This window comes from Haliaeetus albicilla, chromosome 17 (genome assembly GCF_947461875.1).
Source record: "Haliaeetus albicilla chromosome 17, bHalAlb1.1, whole genome shotgun sequence".
In the NCBI taxonomy this organism is placed as follows: domain Eukaryota; kingdom Metazoa; phylum Chordata; class Aves; order Accipitriformes; family Accipitridae; genus Haliaeetus; species Haliaeetus albicilla.
In genome coordinates, this window is record NC_091499.1 from 5,351,251 (window position 1) to 5,364,962 (window position 13,712).

Consider the following 13,712-nt stretch of genomic DNA (forward strand, 5'->3'; position numbering starts at 1 on the left):
ATGATTAATTTTCTGACTAAAACATTCTTCTAAATTTATTTCACATCAGCTTTTGATTTTTGGTTTTGTCTATACTGTGCAAGTGTAGCTATATTTTGCAAATGAGTTCTGCCTTTTTAATGGTAATCACTATTAAAAGTACTTAAATAAAATTGACATTCGTTGCTAATTCCAGTTATGAGTTTGACCTTCTAATGGAAAATGAAAGCTTGATGCAATAATAGTTGTTGTTAAAGGCTAAAATTACCATCCAGATGGAGACTGTGGGGGAGTAGAAACCTTATTTTACATTCTTTAGTCAGATAAATTAGGAGAAATTCCTGACTGAAAGTTGCAAATTCAGTCCTCTGTCTTTGTAATTAAAAATAAAATGCCATAAGGAGATTTTTGGAAGTTTAGTTTTTATGTTTAAATCAGCAGAAAAGAAATATGTTGATACTGGACCTGATTTGAACTCCATGTCTCAGTTGAAGAAAATCTGAAAATTGATTTGTACAACTGATGGAAAAGGAAAGTGCTAGATTAGTATTTTAAGTAATGAGCTTTAGGTATATTTATTGCTATCAGTATGTTTGCAAATGTCATGCATCCTCAAACTTTTACGATAACTTCATTATTAAACCATTTGAATTCTTTTAGTTTATGGATTTGGCAAATCTAATAGCTTCAAAAAGTGAAGTACAAGGTGACCACATTCCAGTGACATATTCTTGAAGAAAAATCAAGAGAAAATACTGCAACTGTTGAACTGAGGCACAGAACATGAATTGCATTCAAAATCAAAGAATGTCTGAATCCTAGCAGTGAATTTTACGCTGGAAAAAGTGCACCCAGAAATAGTACCAGTAAAATGTAAAGTTTTGCTTTGGATGACCCATGCATATTTTTTCCAGACATAGGCAAAAATAGAGCACATAAGATTGTGCTTTTATTTTGAGATAAATAGAGTCTTGGCATGGAGGTTTTTACATACTATAATAGCACTATTCTTGTAGTGTTGTGTCTTGATTGATATTTTTTTGTTTGTTGTTTTTTTTCTTTGAGGATTGTTTGGTTTGGGGTTTTTTTTCTGAGAAGAGCTAATAAACATCCCAAAGTGACTAGAGCATGTAACTTTGAAATTTAAAGATATTTCCTTTTTCCAGCAGTAATGAGTCAAAGTCTGTTTTGTATCACACTGGGATTTACCTGTCTGTCATCTTAAAAGAACAAAAAGTATCAGACATTGTACGATGAAGGAAATCCTGGTATTCATTAACAAAAAAGAACATACTACACAGGATTCTCTTTTTTATTTTTTTTTATTTTTTTAATAATTATAATCTATGTAAATTATATTACATAATGGGAAATGGTTTGCTTGCATTAACTAACAGATTACTTTCCCCCTTGTTATCCAAACTGTGATTGTTTCAAATTCGTGACAGCAAATTTTATTTGATCCAACAAATCTCGTATATCAAAGTTTTGTGTCTACTTTAGGTGCTGACTCAGCAAAATTGAAGCGACTTGATACAGCATTAAGTGGTAATCCATTACACCTAAAATTCCTGTGAGGAAATAGGTTCCCGAAAGACCTGAAAAATGATATTTCGTCTGCATAATTTACGTGTTTTCATCTCCCAGTATTAATAATGCAAATAATGTACCATCACTTTTAATGGTCTTGATTTAAAAAGTCCTAGCATATTAGGTCTAAAAAGCCCAAATATGACACAGTTTGGCATAAGTGAATAATGGGACGATTGTAAGCCCGCAAATTAGACTGCCAGTTACGAAAATGATGGCTAAACAATTTGCTCAGTCGTGTAAATTTGGATTTGTGTGTCTACCAGCAAATGTAATTTTGAGTAATGGATAATTGTAGGATGTTTATTAGAGAAAAATGTGAAACATGTAACACTATTAGCAGATGAAGGCATAGCAACAATAAACAGTATAACCACAACAGTACGGTGAAAACTCCATAGAAACTAATTGACGCTAATGCTAGTGATTGCAACACAAGGTAGATAAGAAACCTATAAAAAGTAGAATTAATGGGTTGGCTATCTGAATATGAGGGAAGAATTACCTATGAATATGCATACAACGTGAGAGGTGGTTAACGTAGGGCAGCATAGAAAATCCTCTGGCAGTATTCTTTTTGGAGAAGAAACCTGGCATGGTAACTAACTCACCGTCTCTGGTGTGCTGGGGTGAGCTCTATGGGATAGCACAGGTAAAACGAATCTTTTTTCATTTGTCTCTGTTTTCTTTGTCAGATGCTAGCTATCTTTGCTTGGATTTCCACAGATAATATTGCCAAAATTGTTGTTTCTCTGGTGTGATTCAGCTCCTCTGTGCAGGGACTGCTACTGTGCTCTAGGTCCTCACAAGGAGGTTGAACCTCCATCACAAACCAGGCAGTACTGAATTCCAGAGAGTCGCTCAAGTAATGTAATTAGTGCAAACTGCAGATTGATTTACAGGTTCCGATGGGAAGGAATGCTTTTGGAAGTAGAAGGTTGAGCACTGGGGACAGGTACTCAGAAACTGAAAACTCTGTAGGGTGTAGAGGACTATGCTTCTGTCCCTAGAGCAATCTAAAACCAGTCAGGGTTGCAGCCACAGTTGAATTTGGTTTGTCTTCAGTGATCAAGCTCTTGACTATAGACCTCAGGGAAATTATAGCTGTTCCTGTGTTTTACAAAATAGCGACCCTCACAAACCATGTATCTGCACAGAGGAATCTCAGCCTAAGGTATAGTTTGGTTTAATTTATGTATTCATTGTGGTGTGGAAGAATCAGACATAAGATAATCATATGTAACATGACATATGACCACAAAATACCTTTGCCTTCCAAGGCAGAGATAGAAAGACAAAGTTCGATGTCGGCTGTGTGTCTAACATTACTTTTCTGACCTTCGCATTGCTCCGAAAGGGGAGTGAAATTTTGTTACTATTTTAAATAAGCGGTTGTGCAACTTCTTACTTTGTTTTTACCATTTGCTTTCTGTAGTCTAGTTTTGAACATTTTAAGTCAAGAGCTACTATTTCTTCTGAAGAGCTTTTTTGTAAATCATAGTGTTAGAATGCTTTCTGCAATCCAAAAATAAAAGCAGGCTAGATAAGACTAATCTTCTTACATAACAAGTTTTAGATTAGAGTTTCTTTTTAGAATTTTCATTCTTTAATTAAAATGCCAACATTTTAAAAAAATACCACTCATACTTTTGATAAAGTCTAGTACACCAGTTGTTTTTCTTGTGTGCATTGTAATATTTAAGAAATGATTATGTAAACTGGATTATTGAATTTGTAAGAAATTCACGCATAGACAGAAGTATAGCTTTACATCATGTACATGTTGAAATCAATAGCAGAAAGCAGAACTGTTAGAGAGCTTGTTAGAATACTCTGCCATGAGTTTGGTGATCAGTACCATATTGCATACTGAATTTATTTCTTCTTTTATTTTTGTGTCTTGCAATGTGGTGTGGAGCTGTACTTAAAAATAAATATAGTACAGTTGCAGTTTCCTTAGTAATAATTTATATATGTATATGCACACATATACACACATACAGATACATGCATTATGTATATATATATAAAATAAATATATATTTTTATATCTACAAATTACATATATATATATATTTTAAAAACCTGTCCATTGTATTATAAAGTTTTAGAGATTTCAAATAACATTTCTATTGCATACATGCATTTTGTCTGGAGTTGGAATTTATGTTCTAGCCTCCACTGTTCCTGTTGGTTTTTCATATGAATTACAAGGAGTTTAGAAAAACACATTTTAAAAAATTGTACTTTCAGTTCTTTCCTGTCTGATGCATAAAGTCTTGAGAAAGATCTGATTATTTTTGTGATTTACCTTTACCTGGTGAGAACTTTTGTCTTGCCAGCTCTACGTGAGGAAAATACTCTCAACCTGACCATTTTTTTTCATGATGTGGTATCTTCATTCCAGTGTCTGTTTCTCCTCTTGTAAACTGTGTGGATCTGATTCTCATCTTGGTTTATTATTAGACTTTTCTGTGTTGGTCTAATAGCGCAATGGTGCCTTAGTGTAAGTATAAATCAGTTCTTAAGTGCTTATATATGTAATTTGACACTTATTTTTAGGCTTTTTTTTACTGTATTGTCATCAATACAGAGAAAAATCCAAACCAAATTCATTTTAGTGTCTTTCTTCACCCACCCAGCGATTATGAAACTTGACGCTGTAGGTTGCACTTCCCATGTTGAAACACTCCTTGCACATAGGAGCCTTCGTTTAGCTATCCTAAGCGTGATGTTATTACGAACAATGCTACACTGCAGATGAGAGTGTTCATATTCTAGCACAAGATATCATTACAAACTTATTGTTGTATTGAGCAGAAAAATCAGTTTAAATGTGGTAAGTAAATATTTCAGACTGCTGAGAATTGCCCTGGAAATTCTGCCTTGGAAAGAGAGAAAATGTTAAGAGGCAGAAGTCTGCACAGCAGCCCTGCTGTGCCACAGGTCGTTAATCTGTTTATATGTTTGTAAAGTAGTTCTATGCCATGTCAAGAATGAGTAAAGCAGTTGTGGTTTCCTCATTCTCATGGAAATATATTACTCTCGAATTACAAAGTCAAGGCAAAGAGAAGCACGTTCTTGTTTAGTGATGTGAGATGTAAGCTGATGTGAGACATTAACGTGGAGCTGAAATAGGCTTTTTTAAAACACAGGCACCAGAAATTTAAATTGCAGGACATGAAAAGCGAATTTAAGACTATCTGATGGGGCACTGTTACATTCCTTTTCTGACTTAACTGCCTGTTTCATTTTCATAAGTGACTTTTACATACCTAGAAGTCTTAGTTTTATTGACTTCCAAGTCAGTAAGATAGTGGTTCACTGAACAGAGAAGTGCCTGAATACCTTTAAAATGCTCAGCTTTAGGCTTAAAATCTTGTAAATGTTCTTCACAAATGTTATTATAGTCCCAATTTTGGATTATTTTGTGTAGGTGAAAATATTTTCAAGTAATTCAATGAAGAACTTGGTTTCCATTTTCCTGCTCTGCTGCTTTGCTAACATTTGTACAATAACAATTGTTTCTTTTGCTCTTGCAATGTATTTTCAATGATTGCTGAGAACAGAGGAGAGTCAGGAGCTAGCATCATCCAGATTTTGGTGGAAGAGTAAATTGATGGCAAAATTTTGATAGATGTGTGTGGACTTAACCAGTTTGATTTTGCTTATAGCTCTATATGTGCTGGGTATGTGTATGTCAAAAAATGTCCATACCCAATTGTAATATGGTTTGGTTTTATTTTTTTTTTAGCCTTTGAAGAAATGCATTATTCTTTTGTTTGTTTAACATTGCTAAGATAATTTGCTTTTTCTTTTTATTATTATAAGACATTTTCACCAGTTTCATTCCGTGAACTCCTTGAGACGTTTATATAAAAATTACTAGTGAGTTAATCTATATCTTATTTTTTTGATTTTTCTTCCTCCCCAAAATAGTTGAACATCCATAGCTGTACTACCTTTTGCCACCTTTCACTTCCTAAAAGCTCTCTAACTTTATTCTGGTTGTAAAAATATTGTGGAATCCATCCACAATATGAACACTGTAGTGCTCATATTGTTATGTCTGCTAGTTCCTTAACTTGAAAGAAGTAGTTTGCATTAGTAAGATTTTCATGAATGCTAGTGGAAAATATGTGTTTCTTTCCTTGTAACCCATTAGAACAGAAACAGATCCATATTTCTAGAAATGTGTCACAGAAATGTATTTGTCACAGCAGAAGGTCATCTCTCTTGTTTCTAATTACTATGTGTATATTCACGTTTTAGTGATATTCCACGGATTCCCGAGACTTCTCACCCCCCGTTAGAGTCTAGTGAGTACACACCTCGTTCCTTCCACTAAGCATGGTCTTGTATCCAGTACAATCATTTCAGCTATGAATTTTCTGAAAGATGAGCACTGGGAGACTGCATTGGCTCCAAGGTTTCTGTATGACAAAATTCACTGGGTTTTGGTCATGTGTGTTAAATTTGAAGCAATGTAGATTTGATTAAAGCTATACAGATTTCAAATGTTAGCAGGTTTTTATTGTTTTCTTCTATATCTTGTGTTGTTAGAACCATACTGGTATACATGCTGTGGCCCAAAACAGACATTTGCTTGCCCTAACATAAGAGAGGAAACAGGTATAAGGGATTGCCAAAGGTCAAATGGTGTCAGAATTCCACCTCCTGCACCATCCAGCCTAAGTCCAGAGTTCTTGCTTCTCTTTTTCTTAACAAGGCAAAACTGGTTAGGTGAACTTTTTGTGTATCATGCTTCAAAAGAATGGTTTTCTTTTGAACTATCCCATTTGAAGAGTGTCAGCTGGAGCATGTGAGGGCTACAGCTCCCAGTCTTTTCTCACCTGAGCCTTGCCTGAGATGCAACCAGAAACCTTCCCTGGGACAGGGTCCTGTGGGGCCACCGAGTGCTGTTACACCGGTCACGAGCTCATCTCATTTGTGAGGGCTCTGCTTTGCTGGTGGAGAACTGCTGATATCCTGCAGGCGCTGGAGCATCCTCCGTGCCAGACGCATGTCCTGCATACCTTACTGTGTGCCAGTTCCTTGGGAGTTAAAATTTCAGAGGCTACCAGGAGTATAATCCATACAAGAGATGTGGGTTTATTTGTCAAAGATTTGAGATCATAGAATAGTTTGGGTTGGAAGGGAAAATGTGTAATTCTGTCAGAGGACAATATTTTATTTGAAACACTTGGTATGCTTTATCACTGCTATATGAGGAGCACTTTGTTATATGTTATTTGAAATAAACCAAAAAATGGCAGGTTTAATCTGGGGTAAGGGTATCCAGGCAGTCTTTTTCACCATGCTATATACATCAGTTTAAAATCTTTCTGTATATTAATCCAGCTACACTGTGTATAAATGCAAACTTTATGCAATTCAAAGAAAAAGCAATTCATAAGTTATCCAAATTTGCTTCAAAGTTTTGGATGGAAAATTCATGTGTTTCTCATGTGTTTTTAGGTTCGAGTTCTTTTGAATCTCAGAAGATGGAAAGGCCTTCTATTTCTGTTATATCTCCGACCAGCCCTGGAGCCCTACGGGATGCACCACAAGTCCTACCAGGGCAGCTTTCTGTGAGCATATTTTGTTTTTCCTGAGTTGTTAATGAAAATCTGTGAAGTGCTGGTCCCTCAGCACTCCACATTCCCAGGGTCTGTTGGGAGGTCAAGAGAAATGTCTGTTGTTGGTAAAGACTTAACATCTTTCCAATGTTTTTAAGACCCTCTGTACACACTCACAAACCATCACTGTAATCACAGCAGAGGTAAAGAATTGTCTTAATACATCAAAAAGCGCAAGAATTTACATTGAGAGGAGCCCATAAAAGTGCCTTGTAACTTATCATCCTGTACCCTCTGCACTGAAAATGGCGTCTCTTCTGTACATTCCAGTAGTCCGCAGACAAGCGTAGTATCACTTTATCTTCTTTATGGGAGCATTTAAAGAGCTGTATATTTGTTAAGAGTTACACTGTTCAGCAATGCATTTTAATTTATATACACACTACATCCTGAAACTGTCTGTAATACTAATTGAAGCTGTGCTTGTTAAATATACTGTGAGTACTTAGACTTTTTGAACATTCTTATATTTTTTTATATTGATCATATTAATTTCCAAGTACACAGCAGGCTCAAAAATTTCATAATGTTAGGATTCTCTTAAGAAATTATTTAGCTCTATATTGTACTTTCCATAAGAACATTTGCAAGGTGACAAATCAGAGTAGATAGATTTCAGCTATGCCTCAAGTTTAGTTGCAGTCGGGGCTTCCTATTTGAATGTAGCTTTTAAGGTGCAGAGCTAAGACATATGCTGGTTTAAACGCACTCAGATGCAAGATTATGCAGTGAGTACAATAAACAATGTAAGTATAATCAGGCACTAGCATTTTATTCAGCTGTGGCAAACAGAAAAGTCTTTGGTATATACCATCATCTCTTCCATCTAACTTAATTAAATATTAGGGGATTTGAAATAAAATATATCTCATTGTCTCTCAAAAAAACAACAGTTACTTTTGCATTGCGGTTAATGTGATGCAGTGTGAAAATTTTGGGTTTTCTCCATTTTCAGTAATGTTTTCTGGTAACTTGATTCTTGTAGGTTAAACTGTGGTATGACAAAGTGGGACATCAGTTAATAGTAAATGTTCTGCAAGCAACAGATTTGCCACCAAGAGTAGATGGACGCCCCAGGAATCCCTATGTAAAAATGTATTTTCTTCCAGACAGAAGGTAGTAGAATTTCAGTCTAGAAAATTATGTTGTAATTTACCATGTACTGAATCAACTTTTAAATGAATGCTTATGAAGTAAAGAATTCCTTTTTTATAATTTGTTATAGTTGGATTAATTGTAACAAAAAAATGCACTTGAATCATGCAAGTCAGTATCAAATTAACTTTGTGGTCTTTTGGATGAATGTGATCCACTGTACAGCAAATACTTTTCTCTTTAGTCATTATCAGATCAGAAAGAATGAAAACAGTAAGTGCTGATGAGTAGATGGCATTTTGTGATTTATGTCTACAAACAATTTACAACAAATATTTATGTTTCAGTGATAAGAGTAAAAGGAGGACCAAAACAGTAAAGAAAAGTCTAGAGCCAAAATGGAACCAAACTTTTCTCTACTCACATGTACATCGTAGAGATTTTAGAGAACGAATGCTTGAAATAACCGTATGGGATCAGCCAAGAGTACAAGAAGAAGAGAGTGAATTTCTTGGAGAGGTGATACATACAACCACATTTCTCCTGAGTTCATTGTTTGGTTTTGAATACATATGCATATATATTTTGTGTTTGTGTGTGTGTGCCTTGAAAGTAAAATTAAAACCTGATAATTTTCCTACTAGATTCTTATAGAGCTGGAGACAGCGCTTTTAGATGATGAACCACATTGGTATAAGCTACAGACACATGATGAATCTTCACTACCTCTGCCTCAGCCATCACCTTTCATGCCAAGAAGACATGTTCATGGTGGAGAAAGCACTAGCAAAAAATTACAAAGTAGGTCTAAATTCCATTAATCTCTTTTAAATTTTAAATTAGAAATGCTTGATATGGTGTAATGATATTTAACTTTCATATACAAGATAAAAATCCCGTTTCATAGTCTTTAAACATAATGAAAATGTGTGGCAGAAGAGACATGACATTATGACGTAGCAGCCTTTCACCTGTGGTGCATAACTTTCAAGTATGTGAAACCTGTTGGAATTAGTTTGGTCTTCACTAACAAAAGAAAATTGTTCAAACATTTGTTTGCCTAAATTTCCTTTTAAATAGAAATCTGAAGTTCATCAGTATTGGATACTTCTTTTTAATAATTAAAAGCTTTTCATTTACAAAAAGAAAGTCCTTAAAGACTTAAGAGGCTTAACACTTTTCATTGTAAAGTTAGTCGCAACCTCCAATATGCTCATTATACAATCAGATGAGAAGTGTGCTTTTGCAACAAAAAGAAGTTGTATGCATGTATTTGGGAGGTACAGTTGTTTTGATGAGTCTGATTTCAGGTTTGTATGAGGCATATTAAAATAATGAATGTATTGAAATATTTTAATATTGTAGCTTCTCTGTTCATTTAAATTAATTTCAGATTTATTTAGAAATACGAAGGATGTAGGGGATTGTTTTCAAGTACATTTCCAAGCTATTTTTCTGTTTTTTTCTTAAACAAGGAAGTCATTCATTCCAGCCAATGCGTAGGAAATTGGTGCACATTCAGGAATGAATTATAAAAATGTGATATTGCTGTAATTGCTGCATGAGGATATGTATAGAGAGAGCAAATTAAAGGTTAGTTTTTGAGAGATTTGAATTTTTCTAAAAGCTGGCAGTGCTGTTTCCTCTTCCCCTCTTTCACCATATGTTGCCACCTCTCCTTTCCTGTTCAGCAAGCTGATTCAGCTTACTCACTGAAATAGCACAAAAGTATTTTTCTTCTTTGAGTTAACTTTTTGCTGGTTTAGTGAGATAAACTATCCTAGTAGAGGATTACTGAGGACGTGAGGGAAGGAGAAGGGGAAAGGAGGCTGCAGCAGCTGTAAGATGTTAAATTGGCTCAGCTCTCTTGTGAAACACTACTGTCAGTCACTGGGGTTGAGTTCTCCTCCTCTATTGTTTAGACTTAAAATCATTTTTTTAATTTCAGTAGTACGTTAAATGAACATATTTTTTACATTTTATAACACGACCAGATGTTCAGGTATTTGTTTACCTTACTGTTGTGCAGGATCTCGGCCAATCAGTGATAGTGACATCTCAGATTATGATGTTGATGATGGTATTGGAGTTGTTCCTCCAGGTGCGTGGGTGAACAGCATGGTCCTGCTTTCTTCCTCTTCTTCTTTTTTGCTTGTTTGATTTTTTTTCTTTATAACATTTCGGAATATTGAGGATACTGGTTTTGGAGAGTGCATTGTGAAAAAAACAGTTTTCCTGATTATTCCATGGTACCTGTCCTAAATCATGGTGAATTAAAAGATTTTACTATTCATCCATTGATATTTCTTTTACATATCATTCTTCATATGTGAACCACTGGATGGTTCAAATTGTTTAATTGTTTACTTCGTAATGTTCTAAGCATTATTTAAAATATAAATTAAATTCAAAAAATCATTTTAAAATAACAATTAAGATTTCAGTGTTTATTGCAAGCATTTTTTTATTTATTTTGCTTTTTGCTTGAAACTTAGATATAATGCAGTCTCCCATGGACTTTGTTGAGAATGCATGGCTGTAGATTAAGATGCATGTAGCATGGCTATATCTTTTATAGTTTTCATAAACCTTCATGAACTGTCATTACCCTAAATGTTCATAAATATATCCTTGTAGAGACTATCGTGGTTTGACTTTTAGTTCAGCATTCCTTACATACTGAAAATCTTAAGGATCATTTTGGATACCACATTTTTCTACTTCTATTTGACTGTTGCCACAAGTCAGATGATTGTTTCCCAGTTGTCCCAAACTAACTGAAGAGTCACTATGTCATTGCCAGCACTAAATCAGTTTTTCTGTGGATCCTCCTGATGAAAGTCACTGAATTCTATCATGGTGGGATTTGGAAAACTCTCTATCTTCCTGACCTGTGTTTAAAATAATCTGACAATTTATTTATTCATTATATAATCACAGAAATAACTCGCATATTCTATTAACACAATATCATTTTGATGTTTACTGAGCCAAATTCTCCTTTCTTCAGTGTTGATTGAGTTCCTTCCTTACTTTAATGCATTTACCACCTGAGTTACTAAGAGGGAGATTTGTTCAGGTATGTCTAGTAATGATATTTGCTTTAATGAAGTGACTAATCTTGATATTTTTACATCAGCTAAGAGAGTGAATAATTAAAATTAAAATAAATCATAGGTTCTAAATATTTTTTCCTGTTTATTATTTCATTTTTTTAGCTGGCAATGTAGATACGGGCATATCTGTGTAGACTTACTTATGTTTAAGATTTCAGTATACCATGTTAAGAATTGGGGCTTTTTATCAGCTGCCAGTTCTTCAAGGCATCCATTTGCCATTTGAAATAAAACATTTTCCATCTGACAGGAAGTGTTCAAAAATGTTCAGCTGAATGCATTGGACTCTATTCACTGGGTCAGCACTTGAGTAACTGATTCTTACAGAAATTTCTTGGGACTGTGCAAGCTCAGGTGTGCCTTTGAAGAATGCATGGGTCCAAACTTTCTCATTGATCGCTGTAGAAAATTGCAAAATTTGATCTGTAGCAACAGGATTTACAATGAGTTGAGAGTCTCTAAACTGAAACTTGAGGAGCCTGGTGGGGAAACTCCTTCTGGACCTGACCAAGCACAAATTTGTCTATTTTGACTGTAATGGATACATTTGTTTGGCAATTCTAAGTGGAGTTCATCTGTTCATGATTCCTATGCGAAGTGGAGACATGTAAGTTGGGTGGGGGGTGTTGTTTGCACATGCAACCTGAATTCTTAAATGGGGGTTAGACTTTAGGCACACAGGGGCAAAGAAAATTTCAGTCATCAGCCACGAATGTGTGACAGCCTAGACAGCATATGAAAATGTGTTTTGCAGTGAGAGCTGGAAAAGGTTGCCAGTCCCGCCATCTACTGAGTTGCTTGACAATCTTAGGCACAGATTCACAAATGTGCCTGGAGACCAAGTTCAGATACGCATTTCTACCCTCCTTTCCAACCTTCCTTACTTATCCCATTGCTAAATCTTCTAAGACTTTGAACTGCTGCCTTAATTTGCACTGAATGAATAGTACAATATCTTCTCCATCTAACAGTCTCCTCTGTTAAAACTAAGTTGCATGCAAGTTCCTTGTTGTGCTGCAGGGTCTTTACCCCTTCCCTCCTCCTGCCCCCCAACACCATGAACCTCACCAGAGTGCAGTGCAGCTCATCTGGTCCAGATTTCCCACACGTTCTCTTGCAAGGTGTGCGTGTGGGAGGGAGCAACCAAGATCCCTATTTCCCCATAATGTAGGCTGATGCTGCAGCTCAGGTGCACTCTTAGACCATTTTGCATAACATCTATTGGCTTCAATAGATTAGTCTAGGATTAAGATATTCCTTCGCAACAGAAGTAGAACTATCAAAACTGAGTTTACAACACGCGATGCAAAAGAAAATGTTTCCCTTTAAAGCCCTTTACCACTTACTAGCCAGTCTTATGCACCGTGGCGCTTATATATGATAAATCAGCTTTGTCTTTATTAAAGGTATATTCTTACAATTGTTAATTTATTCTTATTCTTGAAATATTCAGAAGAGAAGGAAGTTATTTTGCCACCTTAATATCTCAAGATTTTCACAAAGATTATTACTCATTTTCTAAAAACCAGACATGTAACTGCAAAATGTAGAAGCACAAAAGTTCACTTGATCACCACCATAAGCTAAAAAAGGAATGATGAAAATATTTTGGCTAATTTAACTAACAGTGGAAATCCTTAAAACTATAATTTCAAATGTTTTACCAATTTTTAAGGCAAATGCAGTATTAGCATTTAGCAACAACAGAGAAAACTACTTTCCTAGAGGTTTCAGCAGCTGCAAAGAATCACTGCTTGTCAATGAAAGTAAACACTCCTACATCAAAAATAATGACACTTTGATGACTTCAAGACTATTTTAAGAAAAGTATTTTTCCCTTGTTATATCACATGTGTCTTATCTTTCTGTACAATTGTACTGTTGTACAGTACAATTGTACTGTTCTCATTTATTATTATTATCTTGCAGTGATATATATAATTTTTTTAAAATCAGCTCATAGAACTGATCATAAACGGTGTTTATATCAACACCTGAAAGTAACTTTAATTTGAAGCTCAGCTTTAACAGAATTGATTTTTGACAGGGTTTTGTGGTATGCCCACATCTATTTACCTGAAGAAAATGTTATTTTAAATCTCTTAGCCTCTCCTCATGTGAGAAATGCTGCAGTCTCTTAATTATCTTTGTGCTCCTGAGCTGGACTCACACCCATAACTCCATGTCTCTCTCGTACTGAGGAGCCCAGTACTCTAGCTGTGGCCTCATTAATGCTAAGTATATAGGAAGGGTCAGTAAAGGATCACTAAAGGATTTAATAAAAACCAGACAT

General features: G+C 35.1%; 1 protein-coding gene across 50 annotated transcripts in view; it reads left to right on the forward strand.

Annotated features, from left to right (window-relative positions):
• The window catches only part of RIMS1 (regulating synaptic membrane exocytosis 1), a 338,964-nt gene that overhangs the window by 195,913 nt on the left and 129,339 nt on the right, over window positions 1-13,712 (forward strand). For 30 of the 50 annotated variants that reach the window (XR_011328372.1, XR_011328371.1, XM_069804663.1 and 27 more), the window contains 7 exons: window positions 5,401-5,457; window positions 5,842-5,888; window positions 7,048-7,160; window positions 8,194-8,324; window positions 8,651-8,822; window positions 8,948-9,104; window positions 10,333-10,404. Coding sequence is in view for 48 of the 50 variants with exons in the window: in XM_069804663.1 (XP_069660764.1) it covers window positions 5,401-5,457; window positions 5,842-5,888; window positions 7,048-7,160; window positions 8,194-8,324; window positions 8,651-8,822; window positions 8,948-9,104; window positions 10,333-10,404 (749 nt within the window). In the remaining 2 variants the exon portion in view is untranslated. The remainder of the gene's footprint in view (window positions 1-5,400; window positions 5,458-5,841; window positions 5,889-7,047; window positions 7,161-8,193; window positions 8,325-8,650; window positions 8,823-8,947; window positions 9,105-10,332; window positions 10,405-13,712) is intronic. The other 20 variants (XM_069804664.1, XM_069804622.1, XM_069804666.1 and 17 more) reach the window with 3 other exon arrangements.